Source organism: Mastigoproctus giganteus, chromosome 1, assembly GCF_048544385.1.
Source record: "Mastigoproctus giganteus isolate SK-2022 chromosome 1, ASM4854438v1, whole genome shotgun sequence".
Taxonomy (NCBI): Eukaryota; Metazoa; Arthropoda; class Arachnida; order Uropygi; family Thelyphonidae; genus Mastigoproctus; species Mastigoproctus giganteus.
Genome location: NC_143575.1, coordinates 96,446,368 through 96,470,917, shown reverse-complemented (window position 1 = coordinate 96,470,917; position 24,550 = coordinate 96,446,368). Strand labels below are relative to the sequence as shown.

The following is a 24,550-nucleotide window of genomic DNA, read 5'->3' as shown; positions in this document are numbered from 1 at the left end:
CCCCTACAGACTTGTATTAATACGATCCTGTGTATGCATAACCTCAGCGAAGCAACCGTGGAAAAGAGGCAAAAAGATAGCATAAAATGAAACATAAAAGATGGGGACCATCGCAATCAAGTTAAAAAGAAATAAGATTATGTGAACATATAAAAACACTATTTAAACAGCAATAAATAAATAATGAGGAATAAAATTACAAGATAAGAGAGAAGGAGATAAAAATACACGTTGAATTGGACAGAATTTAGAAATCGTTCACTGTAGAGTACTCCATATAAGATCTTTGTTAAGCAGATTTCTTAATTCTGTTTGTTAATCAAAGAAATCAGAGAACAAGGGATTTTTTTCCGATATTTTTCTGTCATTAGCTGCAGTTTTGTCGTCAAAGGATGGGGAAGGGGGATGATCACTTTACTTACAGTATGGCAGCAATGGCTCACAAGGAAGAGCTAGGGAAACTAGCAGATTTTTGTGATAAAGCTAAGTCCTGTCGGCAATGCTGTCAATCTTTAACCACTCACAACTTCCTCTGTTTTATGCGATATTTCAGGTAAAACACTCATTAGCACGCAAACGCAATTACACAAATTAAGTTAACAAAACAAAAAAAACTTTCAATAAGCAAAACCTGGCTAAGAACACAATGCCTGGAGGATAATTTCGTTGTAATCCCATCAAAATGCAATGCGCAAAACTGAAATTAGATTCTGTCTTTCTCTTATTTAAACAATTCTTAATCTCTGACGTCCGTCTTTGAATAAAGTATCGGAGTGGTGGTGGTGGAGAGAAGAGTTTACATCAAAAGGGATGTAACTGGATTACATTTCTTTAAATGTTGCCTACTAACTAGGTCTTAATTCTAAGAAACAAAGTTCATTAAAGACAGCATTACAGGATGAAGATCTGCTACTTAACTTAACTGGCATTACTTTGAAATTCAGAATTTGTCTGACTCCAGTGTCTATGTAAGTGGTCGATACAATAACATCAAAGCGTTGAATTGAGGGAGTAAAATGCTTTATTTCCGCACATCCTCCCCATACATTTCACCGAACGAAATTAGCTTTAGAATGGAAAATGATGCAAGGAAACCGAATTTACCTCATTTGCCAAAATAAAAGAGAAAAATGACATTCATACTTTTCCCATCATCACAAAGTAATCATCGAGAAACTTTGCTACAATGTGTCTTGAACATTGCCAAACCTTCCCCATCCTACCTCTTTTTTGCTAGTGATTTCCAATACCCAGTTTTCCCTTGTTTTACGCCATCAGTGGTTGTTTTATATGTATCCGTATACTTATAATATTCATATAAATCGGTGTCTCGTGATACTCTGTAACTGTCCCATGCTTTTTTTTTTTATTTTGCTCAATTAAACCTTTGACCTCTCTAGTCATCCACTTGGACATCTTTCTTTTGAGCAACTTCTCCACTGGAACGAATGCTTTTGTGACTTCCAGGATAAATCCCTTGAAAACCTCCCATAATGAACTCCCATCCACCGGCACAATGTTGCCCCTCCAGTTAATACAGCTTAAGAAAAACTTCGATCTATCTTTCCTTTTCCTCTTTTGAAACTGAAGCCTTCAACTTTTATTTGAACACATGTCTTTGGACATCACCCATTTAATGACACTGTGAACACTACTCGTTATTGGTTCATGCATTACGAAGTTTGTGATGCAGCCTGGATCTTTGGTGAGAACCACATCGGGGATATTAGATCTATTTGTACTTTCTCTGACATGCTGGAATAAATAACGATTACCCATTGTACAAGAGTTGAATTTGACTTGTAACACGTTCCCACTACCATCTTCCCGTCAGAGAGAGAGAGAGAAGAGAGAGAGAGCCTTCACGACCACAGGCCGGAAGTGACCCAAAATGATCTCAATATGGAATAATACTGGATCCCTTTAACTCCCATTGGTGAAGCTGAGGCGGTATATGTATATGGGGAGAAGTTTATTTACAAAATTTAAATGTTTAAACAGCATGCAAGAGTCACATATGATTACTGCTGCAGACTGCTTGGCATACGCAATTAACTGAACAAAATTCGTTCACAGATTGAATTCATATTAGGGGTCTGTTTGTGGGTTGATTCACTGGAGGCATTCCGATTTGGTGAGGTTCATTCTGAGGTTCACCTGCTGGAGGTACAGCTACATCGAACAGTTTTCTGTTGATATCTGAAGCGATTTCGTTTTCTAGGGAAATGGATCTTCAGACTACCTGCACAGCTGATGGAATTTTTCTTTATAGTCAGAGACCTCGGGGAAAAGCCTTTTGCCCATCCCTGAGTATTCCAATGGTTATGAGCTGAACAGTAACAATGTGCTCTCATCTTGCTCGTGGCAAAGCATGGCACGAAACTCGTGTTTTTTCACGTCTTCCGATAGTGCCTTAGATAGTTTCTGAACTAGATCTAGTTCAGAAACTAGTGCCTTAATTTTAGGGACTCTGACGTATTTTCAACGAGAAATGGTATGGAATAATGCCACTGAGAAAAATGATACATTTTGATGAGGTATTACACACAGTTTTCATTTCTTCCTAATTATTTTTGTAACACCGTGGATGCAGTTTTAAACGCACGCGAGTAAACAGACACACAAATACGATATTATAGCAGCTGAATAGTTGGTAACATCAAAAACATTATATTACGATAACAAACACCAGTACTGAAAGCTTTCCTTCTGTGTGCGACGTAAAATATTCCCAAAGAATAAATAAACAACGCTGATTTATTCTATACTGGTGCCATCAAGGCCTCCGTTAGCTATTCTCTTCACTTAATGGAATTCCAGGAAACACGCAGAAAATAAAACTGTGGGAATGCAATACGATTGATACGCAGAAAATCAACGTCACCAGAAAACCGACTTTTTCGTACAACGGAGGAAAATGATGCAAACTGGGGGAAATTCTGGAGTGATGCAAACTTCAGCATGTCCCCAAACTATATTTGGACTTGGAGTGATGCGTATTGGTCGAAATAGTCGCTCAGTTACACGAATATTCGCCTACTGAGATCAGATATATAAATAACAGCACATAGATAACATTTACTACATTTCTACAACGCATATAAAGCAGCAATTTTAACCCGGTGGCATGTTGGATTCTGAGATCCAATCATATCGCAAAATGCCATGGTTATAAAGATCAAAAATAAAGTTTCAATGGTTAGTTATTCGATTAGTAAACACCCGTGATACGCTTACTTATTTGTATCAATCATTCATATCTCTTCGTTCAATTTTTCTGTCAAAACAACCAAGTAATAGAAAGAAAAGAAGAAAAAAAAACTTACGTCTGAATTTAATCAGGTATACCTGATGTGACAATACCACCCATGGGGTAAGACAGGCAAAAGCCGATTAGAAAACAGGTACGGACAGAGAGCTCTCATATGAGAGTACAAAAAAGAGGAGAGTAAATCAAATAGGACCATTGATTGGTTGCAGTGGAAGGTCTGCAGAAAGTCCAGCAGAAACGAAAGATAAGTTTAACAGATATTGATCAACCTTTATATCGAAAGCAAGATCGAATCTCTCGGAAATGTTAAGAAATCAGATTGCTGTAAAATGATCCCAGATAAGCGTTTTTTTTTTTTTTTTTTTTTTCAGAAAAACTACTGAGGTTAAAAGAGGACAAGGTTCCAGGGAATGATGGATATATTCAGTTAAAATTAAAAGGCTGCAGGTGAGGGTATCAAAACGTGGGGAATGTTGAGAGCATCATTAAACTTCGGAAAGATCCGTTGGGCTGAGAAGTATTAAAATCTCCCTAGTCCACAAAAGTGGTACTAAACAGGATTGTTGTTGTAGGGTTTCAGGCGCATCAGAAACTTAGGCCATAAAATAACAATAACAAAATAACATTTTCCGGAACGAAAAACCCGAATTTACGGGAGGGAAAGCCATGCTACCCTCGCCTGGGATCAACTAACTCAGTCACGATGTAAAAAAGATCCATAACAATTCCTCGCGTCATTGACGGGATTCGAACTCGGGTTTATTCCATCCGATGTGGAGAGGACGGTGGCTATACTGCCCACTGTACTACCAATGAGGGCAAATGTCCGGTCGATGACGTTATCAATTTTTATGGGCGTTTTTCGCAACGTGGCTGAGTTAGCCGGTCTGAAGCAAGAGTACCGTGGTTTTTTCTTCCGGAAACTCTGGTTTTTCATCCAGCAAGGAGAAAATCGACCTCAGAACACAGGCAATTTACAGACAATATACACGGAGCAAAATTGCCTTAGTCATCCAATTGTTGTTTAATTTAAAAGTTTCAAGTTTAAAACCGCCAAACGAAGCAGTGAAAGAAACTAAATTACTTTAAAAACGATGGCTGAAGTACTAAAAACAAAATGGCAGGAAGAGTTATTTCGTCATATCATTATCGATTGGCATACAGCTAATGCGCGCAGGAAAGAAAAATATTTAGATACCAGGAGTGATAACGAGAATAGCGGCACTCACTTTTGATTGGTCACTTTGAAAGTTTTTGAAGTATGATGATAATCCGATGTGTATATACTTGGTTATGCCAAGTATTTGCATAATTCGTAATCTGTGATTATTTAACCTAATTAGAATTTTGGCGATGTCTGCCTGGAGCCTGCAGGAAGAATCCTTCGAATGTGCCCTGAACGCTACATTCATGTAAATGAGCGCGCGTATTTTGACTGGGCAGAATCAGAGATATTAAAAATACCTCCTGATCCTGCGAACGAATGAACTAGTAAGGACACAACTTCATTAGAGTTTTCTAACGGATCATTCTTGTGGCGCAGAGCAGGAGGATTAACGACACGCGATATAATCTCGTTTATTACGGAGGAAGGATAACCTCTAGTATGGAATGACGAAACTAATGAAGTCTCTGCTCTAAGTGTACGCTGGAAAAGCAATATTTTTAAGCGTCAAGGACTTCTGTACAAAACAATTTTCTTAATACTGAAAGGGTGATGCGAATCGAATAGACAAATTGAATAGAATGTGTGGAACTTTCCACTCTAATAGAAGGCTTTTACCAAATGGTTTAACAGAAACACGAGTTTTTTTGGCACAAAATAATAATAAACAGAAAAATAACACTTTTATTTTTTAAATTAAATCAATAGTTAATTTCCCAGATAGTTTCATATTGCCAGCTAATCTTTTCTTTCGTCTGGTGTTCAAATTATTTTTTTGAGACAAAAGTATATCACATCTAAAGGAATTTTTTATTATTATTAGAACCCCCTGCAATTAAAACTGTCTTCTCTTTTCTTAAGAAAAAAGATGATTAGGGACCAAATGATTTTATTACAGTAGAAAATATCAAATGCTTTTAAACAACTGTTTATTTAGGTAATTATCTGTTAGAATATGCGTTATTTTTTTTAAATTTATTTGTTTTAAGAAGATAAAGTGGAAGAAAGAATCAAGAAGAAACTAATTTTCGTAGGATGATGAACAAAGAACACCCAACTTTTGCGTTCAAATTCCCGGGAATAGAAAGAAGAAATAATTTTTCAATATTTCTGTCTCGTCTGTTATAAATATTGCAATGGTAAGCAATGTTTCCAAAGCCCTGGCACAGATTAATGAGTTCCCTACAAGTATTACAGTGGATTTCCACAAATAAACTGTGCTGCATATCTTTTAAAATGCAGCTCAATTTAAAACAAAACATACGATTACATTTTTGTTTATTTTCGAAAATATATTCCGTTTTTCAGACGAACGTTGTTTATCTGATTATGATTACGCATTATTACAAAGTTCTTGTTGAAAAAGACAAGTTTTTATTTTGTTTCGCTCTTTTCCCACCGATAATATACGAAGTGTCAGTTACTGGCATTTCACAACGAAGTTTTCTTCGGGGACTGCGAGAGCAAAGATGATGTTTATCTGAGATGAAAACACTAGAGGAAATCTAAAGGCAGCAGTTACTTAGAGAGTGAAAGTCCCTGGGTTGAGTTCGATCTCTTGGTGCAGCCAAGGGATTTACTTCGATTATAACGCGAGTCGACATTTACACGTAATCGCATTCAAGTCATGCATGGGCAGGAGAAGGGCGAGGAATTTTAAGGAAGGGTTCAAAGCCTAGCTACCAATTCTGCTGCATGTGAAAGTTGCCACTTCCAGTGCCAGTGCACACTGACAAGTGGATTTAATTAGTGCACTGAGGTTACTACTAAGCACTGTGGAGAATACGTGGAAACCTTATCGGATACTGTACACGTTTCACGGGTCAATTGGAGAGTCTGTAACATGGATGCCTTCGAAATCCAGGGGGATCTAGGCATCTGTCGCCATCTGGTTCATACCAAAGGTTAAGTGTCAACGCAGTATCAATACACGGGGTGTTAAGGGAATTGGTGGATGTTTTTCAGAAGACAGAAGATGGCAGAGAGCTTAGGCTGCTTCGAGAGAGATAAAACCCACGTATACGGACTCCATTAGCCTTAGCAAAGTGCCGAGGAGGCATGTACATACGCCTGCATGAGACCATAAACTTTATTATTCTTCCTAATTGCTTACTATTTAAAGATTAATCGTGGAATAGGTTTCATGTTACATGAACCCATGCGCGCACAAATACATGCGCGAGTAAACAAGAAAACTATCTCTCCTGCAAAGAGTTGAATAGTTGATATTCAATGAAGGACCTTTCTCGCGGGTCCCGATCAGTTTATGATAACATTAGTTCTATCGTGCTTTAATAAAGCACATCAAAGAAGGCGAGCCAAACATCGTTAACAAACCCTCAGGCATTTACCGCTATTCCCCAGAACTACCCTTCTTTGAATACAAGAGAGAAACTGAGCAGAAATTTTGCATTATTGATCAATAGTCGGAAGGCAGAAACGACCATCGATAAAATAACGGAATTTCCATGAGATTTCAACTTCAAATCAACATTTCTTATTTTAAATTTAACTAAACGTTACCAGATATAGTGTTTTTTAACTGGACCAGCGTATCCATTTATTTCAGATTTTATTTTAATCGTGTTTCCAACAGGGAAATAATTCAAGAAGTAGCGGCCTAATAACTGTCTTATCGGAAAATTAGATAAAAGTTGCAGAAAGGACATTGTCAAGGTTAACACATTCTGTTTTTGAAGCCAAGGTTTGCACTTGTATTCCCGGATGTGATGGCGAAATTTTATGGCACTGAGTCCCGAAATTAATGATCCTCGAAGCAATTTTGGTGTTATGAAGGGTTGTGCAAGCTGCGCTACACCTTAATTTAGCAGTCTCTCAGATTTGATTAAAAAAAATACAAAAATAAACAGCTGCGCGTAGGCATGATTTTTTTTCCCGGCCATATTTCTTATTAGTACCTTCATATGTCTTAAAAATGTCTGGTTTCTACATTATTCCTTAGAGCGACTTCAAAAGAAATTTTACCACGTAGCGCTACCCATCAACATCAATTATTTTGTGTGTCTGTGTTTCAATGTTAGCTATTCTTATTCGAGACCGCTGCCTTCATGAGGAAAAGATTGTTTTGTTTTGTTTCCTCTTGCTTTTCTAGGTTGTTTTTTACACAAGACCATTCCGAACCAACTTTAAAAACAGTCCATATTACATAAGGCGATAATGCTGAAAGGGATATTAAATCTACGTTCAAAGAAAAAAAGAAAACTTAATTTATGTATACTCTCTTTCGGTACAGCGTAAAATACTTATAATGATGAGTGCGTGATAATTTTCTTCTCAGTACAATAACATAATAAAATTGCAAAATATAATTATCAAAAAATGGGTATAAATACGAGGTGTGATCAAAAAGTTCGGGGAGTGAACTTATATTTTGGAAACAATGAAGCTTACTGGCTTTTCGGATATATCTCCTTCGAAGTAGTCTCCTTAGAACACTGATTCCAACTTCTAGAAGTATTCCTGGTAGGCATTCTTCTTTTTGGAAATAATAACAGTTCCTGTGTTGGGTTCTGAATAAATTCCTCATTAGTTACAAATCTGTGGCCCTCGTGGGTAGCACAGTTGGTAGAATCGCCGTTCTCCCCACACCGGGAGTGAAGTGGCCAGAGTGAAGATCACCCCTGATGCACAAGCGGCTCTCCTAAGATCACGCTCGATGCACAAGCGGCTCTCCTCTACGAACCACTGAAAAATCATTGAAATGCGAATAATTTAAAAATTCTCCATTGAAAAAATGCAATATACAGCATCTTCTCCGAAAGCTCTTTATAACGTTTCGTGGGCTTCGTTGTATTCCCTTTCCCCCTTTTTATTTGAACAAAATTTGATGCCAATTCACTGATTATTAAAATCGCTCATTTTAAAATGCTATTAAACACACACAAAAAAAAACACTTATTCAACGCGCGCTAATTCAGAACAACTGAAGATAAACATGCGTTACAATGTCCAGAATTAGTAACATATTCAGATGATTAGAATTAGTAATTCATTAAATCTAGGTGATTCATGAAGTCTAGAAGAGTCATCAAACAGGTTCTGACAAGTTACAACTCGCTCGACGCATAGTTTCAAGATACAAAGTCGGTTCCAGAACGTTTTGATTACACCTCGCATATTGTGACAGATGTCTACACTTAAACCTTATTTTCCTACAGTGGAGGAAAGAAAAGAGAGAGAAAGCAGTCTCATATGGGTATTGATTCTGGAGGAAAACAGCCCCGAGGAATAGTCAAAGATACAATCAGTGGACAGCTGGTCAATACCATTTCCATATCTGTCTAAAAACACCAAAATGGTAATTTGTTCTTACAAAGAAGTAAGAGAAAAGGTTTAAATCCTTCAGATCACAAAACATAAGCAGATCAACGAATTCTGGAATGATATATTCACAAATAACTGTACACACAATAACCGAAAAATAGAGTAATACGTACAGTAAATCAAGCTCAATTAAAAGCTAAAAAAACTTTACTTCTTACAGTATTTGCGTTGGCCAGAGAACCTTGTAACCTTGGGGACCTGGAGCAACTGCACCTCGGCAAATCCGGCTTTGGACGTAGCTAGCGAAACACAAAATTAAAAAAATGGGCAAAAGTTTTATGTCCGATAAGTTTTTCCCAATCCATCGGCATGTGGCATTCAAAAGCCCCTTCTTGCTAACTCACCATAGCCGCAGGGTTATGCATACTGAAAAAAGAAGCAGCCCAAGTCCGCTGCAAGTTATTCCAATAAGGGTGTATTAAAAGTGCATGAACGCAAGTTTTTTTTTTTTTCCCCCAGCATGCGAGTCCTTAATATTTTTATCGTTGAAACGGAAGGGACTTGCAGACTATTGAATTCAGGAGAGAACGTGTGCCTAACCCAACTGGTGTTTGCACCATTACTTCTGAAGTTGGTTTTTTGAAATCCGCCTGTTCTGACCAAAACAAATTATTGTCTGGTCTCGTCTGCAGAGATCGATAATTAAGGAATATGTCAATTTTAAAGAAGTCGCATGGCCCACGATTTGTTGACTTCTTATTTTCCAAAATAAGAGAAATACAAACTCAAACCTGTGTGGGGTGGTTCTGGCTGGGGTTGCCGACGTGACTATTAGTATGCAAGTTGCAAGAAAGGATCCATATGCCATTTCAAAAATAAATAAAATAAAAAATAATCTATCATTAACTACCGCCCAATATCGGCTGCCTGAAACGGCTGAAGTAGCCGAGTCGTCAGAGTAAGAGTGCAGTAGTGCACGCGTTTTACTTGACCGTGGTTCGAGCTCACGTTACTGCTAAATATGTTAACGATTGCATTCAGCCCCCTCGGACAGCAAAACGATGTTCTAAATTCTACATTTCGTAGGGCGAGAATCGAACACGCGCTGCTAAAACATGTTCGCTCTCGAATCATCTTATATTTGGTCGCGACTTCGAAACACTGTGCTAATATTTTCATATTGAGATTTGTTATTGGGGGTTGGCAAAGAGACCTCAAAACGGCTACAGATTTTGATTAACCAACCGTTATTTTTATAAACAGCAGCTAAAGGGCCGGGGCGATAGAGTTACAGTGATTACAATGTTGTACAGCAATTTCAAGTTTAAAAAAATCAAGGTAACACTGCAGCAGTCTTCAACTTTCAGAGAAATAACCAGAAACGTAAAATCTACGATCACATTCCATTTTTTGTATTAATTATAGCCATATGTTACTTTCGACAAGATTTAAAAATTTTTGGTATGACACTTTGTATTTTAAATTTAAGAAAACAAAACGGCTAAAAGCTCATATCACGTGGCATTACTAACTATCCCGAATGCAGCGTACAGGCAGAAAAGGTTGATAACAAAAACCACTATGCTTCTCTTTTCTTACGTCTATTAAGCGTGTGTGTGAAAACGAACCGTCTACGAATTTCAGCAACAAATCTTATTCATATAACAACATAACTTGAACAACACATTAAGTAAACCAAGAAAAGACACTGTTTGGGAGCATGCCTACGAAATCGATACACAGTAGGAGAGAGAGAGAGAAGAGAAGATCACGTCTTACCTCCACGTTGGCGAGCATGATGTTCCGCTGAGCACAAAAACCACCTAACAACTAAAACACACACAAAAAGGCAATCCTCAGAACGTTCCGATTCCGAGGCAACCTTGCCACTAAATCACGAGCGCCAGCCACACACACAACAAACTCGCCCGGCAGAGATGCGCGTTGAGCACTCACAACGCTTACCGGACTGACACAGACCACAAGGATTACAACCTCTATTCCTGTGGCAGCTGCACGCGGGAAAGAAGCAGAGGCTATAAATATTCAGAAATGCATCCATGCACTGTGTTTGTACAATTCAACTGATCAACGGGCGGGCAGATGAACAGCGTTAGTGAAATTTCATAACAAGCTTCTTTATCTAAACGGAAATACGTTTTAAATTTTTAAGACTCCAGAAATGTCCTCCAGGTACACTAATGCGTAAAAAGTACGGGATACCTCCTTAATGGGATTTCCAGATTCTTTTGACAGAGTACGGCTGTGAGAATGAGGTTGGCATTTTCAAGAAGCAATAACGGGCACAGTTTACCACATTACGTTCAAGGTTTGGAATTACTGTTAATTTACTTTATTTTGGAAAATAAAGTAAATTAAAAATAATTGAAAATCAGAAGAAGACAGTCTGAACTAAAGAAATTTCATGTGTTTTTCAACTATGATCGCGATTACTTTATAAAAAGCGAAAACAATTAGTACAATTTGTAAAATGTGGCGTTCCCACCATCCCCGGGGTGTTACCATTGCTGGAGGCTTTTGCCAAGAGAATTAAAAAAAAAAAAAAAACGAAATCCTTAATGGATGATAATTAGGTCAACTATTTGAATGAAATGAAATAAATAAATACAAAGTCCTTTCACCATTATTGTCCAGACAAGGCTAAGAACATTCCACTACCTTTTGTGGCATGTGTAAAACTGGATTTTCTGCTATTGCTGTCACGAAGGCAAAATATCGCTCTCAGTTGATAATGGAACAGGAACTGCGAGTGATATCAGACTACGCTAGGAAACAAAATTGTTTGGTTTTCCCGTTTTGTTTTCTGCTATTTCAAGGTTACTTTGAGAATTTCAGTTAATGCGTTTTCTGAATCATTATAAAAATTATTAAATTATTAAAAATAGACGAATAAAAACCATCAATGCGCTGTTATTTGCAAACTGGGGATCAATAAAAACAAGTTAATCCTCAGCTTAATCCCCACAAGTTTCTGACTGAAATAGAATCCCCCCGTGAACTAATTTTAACGCGTTTATTGAAGTGTCTTAATAAACCATGTTGATCTGTATTTCTCAGCGTTACTCAATTTTCTTTCAGTTTCTGTCAAAATTAGCAGGCGTCAGTAAGCAATTTAGAAAATTAAAAACATTGTCACGCCAATCAGAATGAGCAGTGGATACAAATAATCCCCACCCCAGCACCTCCCCACAAGCCATAACTACTCCAGAAGCTTGACGAGAATGACGCATGCGGAATTCATTGCCTCGTAGAGCTGGCGCCACACGCGCCTCAAGTCTGGATTGACAATCGCGAAGAGGGATCCGTCGATCCACAGCACATTTTTCCAGTTACCGCTGACAACGATCTTTGCATCGCAGCATTTGTTTTTTAAATGTCCATTTGTCACTGTGAAGAGACACTTGCGAATAGGTTAATGACCACCAAACCGCTATTCCCTCCCCCATGGTCGAATGGATGTGGTAATGTTCCTACCGCGGTTGAAAGTAGCAGTCAGATGCAACAAAAGTGAGCTGTCTCTGTCGCATAGATCCCAGTTAATAAATGTACGATCCGTTGATGTCTCTGTAGAGTTTTACTCCTTTTATTTGTTGTGCCAGAGTTTCCTGACCTTGAGACGATGGCTTGGGCTGTCTACGGTGTCCGCGCAGTTTACCGAACTGCATCTTGCAGTAAATTCGACACGCAACATCGTTAAGCAATATTTCTATCATTGTGTAACATAATATTGTACTGCAGTTTGTGCCGCCTCCGTAGCCAGGTGGGAAGGAGCAGCAGTGCGTAGCACACGCTTCTTGATTAGACCTGGATTCGAGCCCGTCACCACCAAATACGGAGGATGCGGAAAGGTCAGGGAATGACCACCGCATATCCCGGAGCAATATGGCCTTAGTTGCTAATGCTCCTAAAAACCAAATAACAAATAACTGCAGTTTGCTTTTATTGTGATATACGAATACGTACAAGTTAGCGAAATTGCATTATTTCTGTACGTAGCCAACTACTTTAGTAGTTATAAATTGGCATCATTAAGTATATTGTGAATACCTTCACGACGAATTGCCATGATATTGCACTACCTCGAATAAGTAACTCTTCACCATAGGAGAAGACTATTGTTACTTATTCTCAGTGAATACCATCACCCGTATCGGAGCGGTGCTGAGAATAAGTAACAATAGTTAAGTCTTCTCCTATGGTGAAGCGTTACTTATTCGAGGTAGTGCAATATCATGGCAACTCGCTGTGCAGGTATTCACAATATATTTAATGATGTCAATTTATAACTACTAAAGTAGTTGGCTACGTACAGAAATGATGCAATTGCACTAACTCGAACGCTAGTTAACGTCCTAAACTATTCTGTGATATACGAATACATAATTGTACGTATAAAATAAGGTTCAAAGCATTCATTCAATAAAGAATGCAACTATAAAGACCCGAAACTTCCATTTGGCACGCATCCTCTATTTATATCATTTATACCACTTATACCACCTAGCCGAGTGGTCAAAAGCGGGAGGGCAGTAGCACACGCTGTTTGTGTAGACTGTGGTTGAAAGTTTCTGATGCTAGCATTTATTTTAAAATAAATGCTAACATCAAAAAGAAGCAACGTTAAGCAGGCAACCCTTTTCTTTCAACAAAGATCACATAGAACAGGAACAGTCCAATTAAAAATTTCCGTCTTAGTGCTTAATAATGAATCACAGGTTCGTGATCTTTAAGAAATTCCAGTTAAAGGGACACTCTTTTGAATAAGCTAAGCTTTTTGAAATACTTTAAATCTCCCTGTATGCTAAATAAACAATTTATCTTCTTTAATATAAACAACTTTATTTATTCTGGAAAACAACACTGCATTTATCTGCGCAAAACATCCGTTGGCAGTTGCACATCCAGTGCTCATTATATTAAATCCTGATCAATACATTTCTAGCTCGCTGGCGAATTCTCAATGAACGAAATTAAATTGAGAAAAACGTAAAACTGATTGAAAAATTCTTGTTTAAACTTCCTGAAACACTATTTAAAAAGCTCGTAAGTTCCATTTAACTTACGTTTAAAATTTATAGCCTTAAATATATCTTATTCATTAAGAACGTAAATATGCGACCTTATTAAAAGATCCCGATGCCTAGATTAAAAGATACCAGAAGTTAAAATAATACTCTGGTAAGTGAGATCGCATTTTTCAAAAATATTAATAGTTCTTTGAGTTCACTGTCAAAGCGTAATGGCCAGTTCCTTTCTCTTAAAAAAAAATATTTGTTCCTATTTTATTATTTATTTTAAAAAAATAATTTATTTATTATTACTCCCTTTTTATAATTATTATTAGTAGTAATTATAAAAAAGAGATGTCGCTTACACAATTGTAAATAATCCTTCAGAATGTTCAAATTTCAATTGCTTACCACTACTTTGTTTAACCAAAATATTATTCTGTTACTATATCAACTGTTGAAAATATTAAAAGGGTAATTTAGTAATCTTAATCTATTATGTGATATTAATGACAAGATGTCCCCTGAATTTGACATCAGCACCTATCCCTCACCTACCCAGATTCATTGTAACTTAATAATACATTTGTATCTATATTTCTGTGTTTTATTATCCCGTATTACTGTACATTTTCTCTGTACTGGATAATACAAATAAATATATCCGGAATCTGAACTGTCCAAACCGTTAGGAACAGTTTCTTCTACATTTCAGCATTCTCTGTTAGGTTGTCTTGCAGCTGTTTGTAATTTCTTTCCATTTACATGTTTTTCAGTGCACTCACGGTTAAATGCGTTGTGTGTGCTTAAAACCAATCTATTCAAGAGTGATGGTAGGTGCATATTCATTTATAAATCTTATTTAACAATCTGAAGTTTAAATGACTAATAAACAAAACTCTTTCTTCTTTCCATTTCGAAACAGAAGCCTTCGTTTGTAATTCACTTCTTCCAACCTTCGATCCACTTCTCAAATACCTGCGACAGGCCATTTACGACATACTGGATAAGCTACTGACCTTTCTTGGCCACTTTATCTCAGCATCACCCAAAATTCAACATTTCTTTGCAGAATGAAGCATACGAAATATCACTCGCATTTGCCATGCCCTCGCGGCTGGCACAATTATTACGATCACTTCACTTCCACGGCGCATTAAGGCAATCATCTTAATTCTTACAGCTGAACAAAATCTGACTTAACAAGTTTCCCTGGTATTTCACTGCTTTCAAACACGTTTGTTTCAAAGTGGCTAAATTGACAAATTAGCCTTTCGGAAGTCATTGCATCGCCCAAAGTTAATGCACTATTTAGCCATTGTTTCATCTTTTAAATAAATGTATTCTAACTTCTCCACTAATGCTGATGTTCCCCAAAGTTCAGTTCTTTCCCCCACTCTTTTCCTCTTCCATTGACTGGAAATCCTATCCATAGTTTTGCCAATGATAGCACATTGCATTCTACTTTCCATTTTGAGAAAATTTCCCCTGCTCAATCAGCTTCAACTTCTCGAATATCCGCCTCCAATTCCTTAAATGTCGATCTCCAGGTAATTCTCCAGTGGGGCAAAGAGAACTTAGTTGATTTCAACCCTTCTAATACTCAGTCTTGTCTTATATCTCGCAAAAAGGATTCTTCTGCTCCTATGCTTATCTTTAGTGACACTCCGATTTCTAGGCAAGTTGATATATCTCTTTTGGGGATTACCCTGACTTCTAATCTCTCTTGGCACAAGCACATTACAAATATTGCTTCCTCTGCATCTAAAAAACTTGGTTTTCTCTTTCGCTCTCGGCATTACTTTTCTTCCAAACAGTTGTTCACTCTGTACAAATTGCAAATCTACCCTACCTAGAATATTGTTCCCACATCTGGGGTGGTGCCCCCAAAACCTCTCTCAGGCTTCTAGATTCCATTCAGAAGAGGGCAATTAGGTTAATAATGACTCCTCTCTAACAGAGTCTCTCCACTCGCTGTCTCATAGACGTACTGTTTCTGCTGCGTGCCTTTTCTATAGATACTTCCATGGGCACTGTCTGTTCTTCTGAATTGGTTTCTATAATTCCCGCTCTCTCTCTTCCAAAGCAATCCAAACACATGCTGCAACCAGTCAAAATCCTTTTCAAACTTCAAACTCACAGAACCAACATTCGATATCGAATTAAGTAATGCAGAATGAAATACTATGAAATCTGAGCTTTAAAACGCTCATATATCAAACTCTCTCTAAAGAGATAATTTTCATACCCAAATCTTTATTTATGGTATACATGTTCGGAACTTATACTAATTTTAGAAAAATATATTTTAAATTATGAGCTATAATACTGTATCTTAAACAAGAAATTACAAATGATATTTTTATGAATAAATCTCTGTTATTTTCAAAACACCAAATGGAAGTTTGTTCCAACAATCAATTACTCTCTGGATGAAGCAATTTTTCACGCAACTATCTTTCCTCAATTTAAATGTTTCCTCTTAAATGTGCTGTCTGAGAAAAGGTAAGGATGCCATCAGTATTTAATTTAATAAATCCCATTTAAAGCATTAAAAACACTTGTCAGATCTCCTCGCAGTACGTAGTTTCCAGACACCTGCAATTTACAGAATCCAAGTGTTTCTCGGAGGAATACTCTTTTGTGCTCCAAACTAACGTTGTTGGTCTTCTCTACACTTTCCAATATCCAGTTCCTTTGTGATAACCTCCAGAGTTAAGTGTCTACATGAAAATGGTAAAACTAGCAAAACCTGATGTTTTGCACCAACCCTTTAGTTTAAACGCAAAAAGATTAAAAATATATATCAGAAACCATTTCACTGTAATGACAAGACTGACTCGAGGACAATTTATATGAAAACGGTAGAAAGAAGCAGATGTGAAATAGTCATCGACAATAAACAAACAAAAAGCAATTTTTTTTCCTTTGGGGAAAAATTATTTAATGCAGATAAACGTGAATGCAGTCAAACAGAGAAAAATATTGCTATCATGATATCAGAGACAGAACAGTTGGTTGTAAATAAGAATAACTGGTGCTATGAGCTCGACACTAAAACAGAGCTAATTGAATATTACGAAGTTGACAAGCCAACTGCGTCGCTACATCTGCGATTATTAAAGCGGCTTTCGTAATAAATATCACAACGAATACACTGGAAACAAAACAGACTCTGGGAAAAACAACAGTAAAGAATAAAAGGTATCATTCCCTGCGCTGCAATAAAAGCAATTTAAATTTCTCAGTTACTGTAAAACGAGTGTCAGAAATAATAACTTTCAGCTGAAGATGAAAATTGAAATATCTGCTGCGTATTCATTGGACTCGCAAACCGCTGCTGTTCAAATACGCAAAAGGTAATAAACAACCCCGACTAAAGCCTTGAATGAACTAAGACTACAAATCATACCGCTCCTCGGATATGAAAGGGGTCAACATAACTTCTCTTGAGCGTTTTAAGATATTTGCTCACCAAGCCTGTGGAACCTTATATGAATGCCAAAGTAGGCCACGAGACACCGATAACGTAAAATAATTATTAATTGTCACATCGACCAGCTTTTATAATAGTTCGTCGGTGTCATTTAGTTAAAAATATCTTTAAATTGCTTTCTTTTTTTCTACTCCGATACAACCCTAAAGCGACTAGAGCAGTTTAGATTCATTGTACCTGTTTTTGTGCAGCCCACATACCAGCGCCATAGTCATCAATGGGTTGCGAACTCTTTCTGGAAGCATATCAGCTATCTTGCAATATGCCCACATGTGTTCGTGTATATTATCCAAGGACCACGGCGAATACGGTAATTCCCATGCAATTATCTTTTTCACTTTCTACGGGGAACATTAAGGGCCCAATTGCTATGTCAGAAATCTGGGGGAACTCAACTCCTTTTACTTAATCCAGAACTTAGTGGGTGGTAAAATAATTATAATCACCATCTTCCAGCGCCGGGTGGAAGAAAAGTCCAATAAAAATTCCTCGTGTTACTGATGGGATTCCAGTTGGGATCCCGTCAGTGACACGAGGAATTTTTATGGGACTTTTTAACATAACGTAGAAACGTTATGTTAAAAACTTCACACTGAGGTTAGTCCCAGAAACTCGGGTTTGCGTCAGCAAACCAACCGAAGAATACATGCAATTACAAAGACAATACGCTGACTCCTGTCTTAATTGCTTTGGCGCTCAAAACACACCTAATCTAAAAAGGAAATCTCAAGAAGTATTCTATACCTTCTTCTGGGACCAGTAAATTCAACAACAGCCTCGATTGACGAGGACTTTAGAAATTCCTCCACTTATAGACAAGAATCGAACCCATACCTTATCAAGTGCCGAAACCACTACACTGTTATGGTGGACTTCAATGCAGGAGATGAAATATGACAATAGACTACTCTGAATTCTACCGTACTTGTACCAATTTCATCCTTTACTTTACAAATGAAATTAAAGTAAACTTGTATTTTCTACTGGCTTAGAATTGTAACAGGAAACAGTTCCACTATTCTTTAAAGTCATACTATTAGAAGTTCCTCCGATCCAGAACAGAATCGAAATGATCTTTTCAAACGGAAAGCGAGTGGCGAATCTACTACACAGCTTCGGTGCAATACCAGGGGAACAACGGTGTGAAGGTGTGGGGGGGGGGGGTTCCTTATCCTTGGCTTTACAGTGAAGTTCGAATGCAGTTCATTCAATTCGTGGTTCAACTCAGACTCACTGAATAACTTTTATTTTTCATTTATTTCGATGGAAACTTCTCAAAAATCGGAAAACAGTTTTCTTCCATAGTAAAACGCCTCCTTTTCATGTAAAGGCCGCCGCAGCCTAGTGGTCAGACGCGCGGGTGCCTCAGTACACGTGCCTTGAGTGACTGGGGTTCAAGCCCGTGACTACTGAATACGGTGCTGTTTCTTGTATTCAATCTATCATGCTAACTCCTCTGACCGTTTGGTCGTCCCGCAGTATAAACAGAAAATTTATTGAAAGAGACTCCAGCTGTGCTCAGTCAAGTTCATTTCATTTTTATAAGAGACCACATCATCACCGACAGATTCTGATTTTCTTATGCGAGCACAGCCAGATTTACTTCCGCGTCCTTTTATTGCATTCAAGAAAACTCTCTATCGCATCTCAGAAACGGATGCGTCAAGCAAAAGAATCCTTCACAGCGAATTGTTGGGGATGGTACATTTAGGGCATTTGTACAGAACGAACATCGAGAATGACGGCATACATAAGCAGAATTAATGAATAATTACATACGAAGTTGTAGAGTTACTGCAGAAGGCTTCACACAATGGATAATTAGCACTGACTTCCGGGAAAACAAACTAGATTCGGAGGACTAGTCGTACATAACTTATTTTAGCCACGCAACAAGGTCAGCACACAGTAAAAAGAACTATGCATATACACTCACTGGTAAAAAATTACATACCTTTAGCCAATATCTAGTAGGGCCATCTTTTCCGAATAACAGTTCGTATACGTCGTGTCATGGATTCCACTAGGTGTCTTAGGAAGTCTACCTCCAGATTTGATCATTCTTCCATCAGGATATTTGTCAGCTCCTATACTGCGGTCAGTAGAGAGCCACGATGCCGAACTACCAATTCCAGCATATCCCAGACATACTCAATTGGATTCAGATCTGGAGAATTATGGTCAGGGGAAATGTTGGAAAACTTGGGAACGTTCTTTGAACCATTCAGATACAATTTTGCACAGTATTCCCGAATACAGCTGCACTGTATTCCCGAAAGAGTCCATTGCAATCGGAGTGAAATTGAAGCACAGGGTGAAGTTGGTCCGATACGACAGAAAGATATTCACTGGAGGTAACATGATCTTCTAACGGTATTAGCGGACCCAGTCTTTAACCATACCCCATATGATGATACCACGAGAGGCTGGATACCAATCTTTTATATAACCTGGTTTAGACGCTTTACAGTCTTAGCTGCTGATGCACCAATAAAACCCAAAACAACCAACCGTCTGGATGTATGGTTTCTTGAGGTTCACAAACTCACCCTGCCATTCTTGCAAAAAAATGTAAATCACGTGATCTTTTTCCACTCACTTCCATAGTCTTGGCGTTGGTAGCACTACACCATTAGAATCTTAATTTTTTTTATATTTTTTTCAGATATAAGTTGCTTTCATGTAGGACACGACTACCAAATCCCAGACTCTTCAACTCCCACCACACAGTTAGGTTGTATATGGATTGGATTTTTCTCTACCTAAATTGAATTTTTCCATCATCTGCTGGCCCTTCTACTCTAACGCACAACTCACTTTAATTTCTGCGCTCTTGTTCTTGGAGTACCGAATTTCTGCAGCATTTCTTCCTTTTGGAGCAGCGTTCTCCTTTCGTCTTCCGCTCATTGCATACTTTTAGATGGTACCTTTCGAAACTCCAGTTTTCTCAACAGAGGAAACTCCAGTGATTTCCTCTGTTGCCTCCTGCTAAACGTGCTCCAACAATAACACCTTTTCGAAAATCGAAAAGATCACCTATCTAACCCATGGCAGCATCAACTAAGCAAAACGCAGAAACGCGTACAGTATTTGTGATGGATGGAACTTGTGGTCACATCATGTGGCAATTTATATTTGCATATACGTCATCAATTGTAAAAGGTTTCTAATATTTGGCCAATGTGCATAGTTATTTAGTGAAGTCAAGCAATTTATATAATTCTCTAGTGGGAGAATTGCGTGCAGATCACCATTTCATTTTTAAAGAAAAATAATTCTTTCTTTCTTCAATTAACTCTAATTTCCAAATTATCTTAGGATATGCGTCAGAACTGTTCCTTTCTTTGCATAAAAAAAAAAAACCTTCTTTTTCTTCGTTTATTCCCTCTGCTCTTGTTCCACAGAGCAGCCGTCCTTCACAAGTACAGTATTTCCTGAAATTCCCATAGACACCTAAGTCCGACGTGAACTAAATTCTTTAATAATCCAAGCCATAACATAACCAGCCATCTGAGAACACTGCCTAGTGAATGAATTTTGCGTTTCGATTTATAAAAGTTTGAAATCCAATCTTAAAGTATCCCGGGGGATCTAGTCAATAAACAGCATTCCAGCAGATCAAATATACGTCCCTGTATAAAGCTTTATTCTAGAATTCTCAAGATTCGATCACGTGTTCATTGAATCAATACAAATTCAATGAACATGTCGGATATGAGCTCTTGATAGATTTCCATTAAGGTCACGAAGAATATACATACCATTCCGGAACTTGTCGCTAACGGAACAAAAGTCTTTGGTTCACTCTTCTAAACGATTTGCATATTTGTTGTAAATAAATTTGAACTTCTTTCGAAGGAAAAACAAAAAACAAACAAACTGAAAAGCAATTTCTGAAGTTAAAAATGGCTCTCGGAGAATTACTTAAAATGGTCTGAAATAGATGTGTATCTGATTATCTGTATACAGATGAAATATTTATAATCATTAATATTATTAACTATTGACGTAATAGTTATTATTAAGTAGTACTGGTTATTTATATTTAATATCCAATATAATTATTAGTGATTAAATAATATTAGTGAATGATTATTAATTATTATACTTATTATTATTAATTAGATTAATTAATAATATTAATAATTGTATCATTTTTATTTTATAATAAAAATTTTATAATAATAATAATTATTATTATTATTATTATACTAACATAATAATAATTAATTAATATTATTAATTTTAACAATTATATCAAATTGGTTACTTGTGAGATTTTATTAGTGCAGGTGGCGTTTTTTCAAATGCAGAAGTCACTTTAATCTCATTACCAGACTCTTTCAGTTTAACTCAAAGCATACCACTGTCTTTGAGTCGTGTCGGTGTTAAGGAAACTTGAGAAGACATCACTTGTTACATCTTCTGAGAGAGAGAGAGAGAGAGAGAGAGAGAGAGAGAGAGAGAGAGAGAGAGAGAGAAAGAAAACCTTCAACGAGGAAGGAACAGCACGTTTAAGCCACGAAGGAATTTCTTGGGTCTCTGCGGATAGCTGGGATGATCACGTGGGGTAAGCTAAAGACGAGCAAAAAAAATTACAACATCCGGATAGCATTATCAGAGCGATGATGGAAAACATATTCACAGCTTTATCATCATTTCCAACACCCCACACGTCAAACTAGGTTGAACCGATAAGCAGCTTTGAAAACCGGATGTCGCATAAACAACAAGAAAAAACAGGAAAATATCTAGAGTAAATACTAACTAGTAGGTATTTAAAAAGCGACATGATGATCAACATAAAAAAAATTAATAAGAAGAATTGATTAGATTACAAAGAAAAGATAAATTCGCTTTCCCACTAAGTAAAAAATATGCATTCTCTTACAGAAACATTCTTCTGCTCGCTCTGCTTTGGTCATTAAATTGCATGGTTAAATTGAAACTGAGTAAGGAACCTTCAATAAAAATTGAAGAAGAAATAATTAGAAGAAAGAAAGTTCTAGAATTCCTGCCTTGGACTATTTCTTCAAAGAAATCAAAATTACTTCGTAATCAACACGTGCTTTTTTAGAAGTAGCCCGTGAATAAAACTACAGAGAAAGATTATCGAAGCAATCGATACCCATCTGGTGGAAGATTAGTTAGTTAACTGCGAAGGAAACTTATGAACAAAAGGTGGTGGAAACCAGAGCTACAAAATAATCCATTAAGTCGATGTGAAGTGGAGAAGGGGATTAGGCATGGAAAAAGGAAAGAGTAGAGCGGAAAGAATAAATTATTGACTGAAGAAGAAAGGGAATGGAGTGTTGCTAATAAGAAAAACGAAGAACGTTCTGAAGAATGGAAAGCATACAGATTTTTGGGTCCAAATAATATAAATTTTATTTCTTTCTTTATTTTTTTGTCTGTTAGTCAATTGTATTGTACAAGGAACGTTTGAAAAGTTCGTTGCCTGAGCACGAGAGGTAGTGGTACAGGGATAAAAATTTCTGTACTTAAAGTGTAACACTTCAAATCATAACCCACTAAGTTTCGTGCAGTTTCAATAACGTCTTTTTTTAATTACAGTCCTGAAGTCAGAGTTGTGTGGATGAGCTGAAGATGGACAAAAATCAAAAATGGATCGCCGTGAAACCATCCAATATTTGTGGGGAAAGGGACCAACCCCAAAGGCAATTCATGAGGATATGGTTAAAATACTGGGGGAGGATGCCGCTTCCTATTCCATGATTAAGAAATGGACAGCACAATTTAAACAAGGGAGGAAGAGAGGGAGAGCTGGAAGGTAACCGACACTGTCGAAGACCTGCAACATCCATCACTCCAGAAGTTGTTGACAGTGTGCATGATCTACTGCTGAGTGAGCGATGAGTGACAGTTTAGTACAGTGACAACGTCTTGCGCGTCTAAGTTTCTTGCCATGAAAAAGGTGTAGGCACGATGGGTCCCAAAATTGTTGACAGCAGATCAAAAACTCACGAGTTGTCAAGTCAATAAGTGAACATTTGCTTCGTTTTTAAGCAGATCCAGCAAATTTCCTTGCGACTTAGAGAAACAGGGGGAATTCCTTACGAAGCATTGAGTTATTCCAGAATGGTTTGGTTTTTCAATGACGTTAGAGTGAAATAACAAACAAAAAAAAAGTGTTGGTTAAAGTCATCCCCGCGCGACTGCCAACTGCAAAATCTATAGCTAATTTCAAATAAGGAGCGCTGCTAATGCAGTCTCTATTGGTTGATCACAAACCTGTGAAGGTAGCTGCTAAGAAAGCTCGACAGTCTCCTTATGGGACAGCTGGCACATGAAAGGTAACATGCTGGAGAACAGGCGGAAATGACGTGCAAGGAAAGGTTGTTGTTTTAGGATTTTAGGTGCATCAGCAACTAAAGTCATATTGCTGCTTCGCGTATGTTGTCTGTAAATTGTGTGTGTTCTGAGGTCGATTTTCTGTTTGCGGGACGAAAAACACGAGTTTCTGGGAGAGAAAACCATACTATCCGCGACTGAGACAGACTAACTCAGCCACGTTGTAAAATAGGCCCATAAAAATTCTTCACATCGTCGACGGACCTCAAACTCAGGGCTTTTCCACTCGGGGTTGGGAGGACGGCAATCCTACCAACTCTAAGGAAGATGCTGAAAAAGGAACGTTTTCTTTTAAGGCTGTAAATATATTTAGATGGAAGTTTCGTGGAGAAAAAACAATAAGGTAATTTTGATGTGTTCTTCGAGATTTTTTTGTGGTTAAATGTTATAGTGTTCTTTGTGTCTAAGAATAAAAATTAAAGAAAGAAAGATGAAATGTAATTAAGCTATAAAATCTGTTACATCTGTGAGGGAGTATTATTCTTCAAGCAGGACTGACAGGTTCAGTTTTGTCCAATCAACGCTCAGCTGCGATAAAGGAGAGCAGCTGGTAGACTGCAGTCCTTAGAACAATAGGGATGTCTCGTAGACAAAGCAGCTATCAGGCAAAACGTCTTGAAACTGGCATCAAAAAGACAATTGTAGTAGACGTTGAAAGAACCTAATATATGTCATCAGAGGAAAACTGTATGGAAAATTCCTCTTTTCCCACAGCCATAAGCAGTTCAAAGAAAGGACAAAAATGGACGTGTCATGTTTGGGGAAAGAAAAATTTGCAACTCAGGTGAACATCTGTGTTTTAATGGAAACAGAATTGTACAGAAAGAGAGAGAGGTGCGCAGAGGCATCAAGATGCGTAGGCTGGCAACTTTCATCCATTGTCATTCTTTAAAAAAACTGACTTCACTGTTTTCGAACAAATATTTGCGCAT

General features: G+C 37.5%; 1 protein-coding gene across 3 annotated transcripts in view; it reads right to left on the bottom strand.

Moving 5' to 3' along the window:
• Positions 1–24,550, bottom strand: part of LOC150091024 (5'-AMP-activated protein kinase subunit gamma-1-like) — a 500,398-nt gene that overhangs the window by 377,142 nt on the left and 98,706 nt on the right. The window contains exon 1 of one of the 3 annotated variants that reach the window (XM_090373921.1): positions 10,500–10,616. The exons of the other annotated variants lie outside the window; for them this stretch is intronic. Within the exon in view, the coding sequence (XP_090230047.1) occupies positions 10,500–10,517 (18 nt within the window). The 5' untranslated portion in view covers positions 10,518–10,616. Of the gene's footprint in view, positions 1–10,499; positions 10,617–24,550 lie in introns of those variants that run through there. 3 annotated transcript variants of the gene reach the window in all.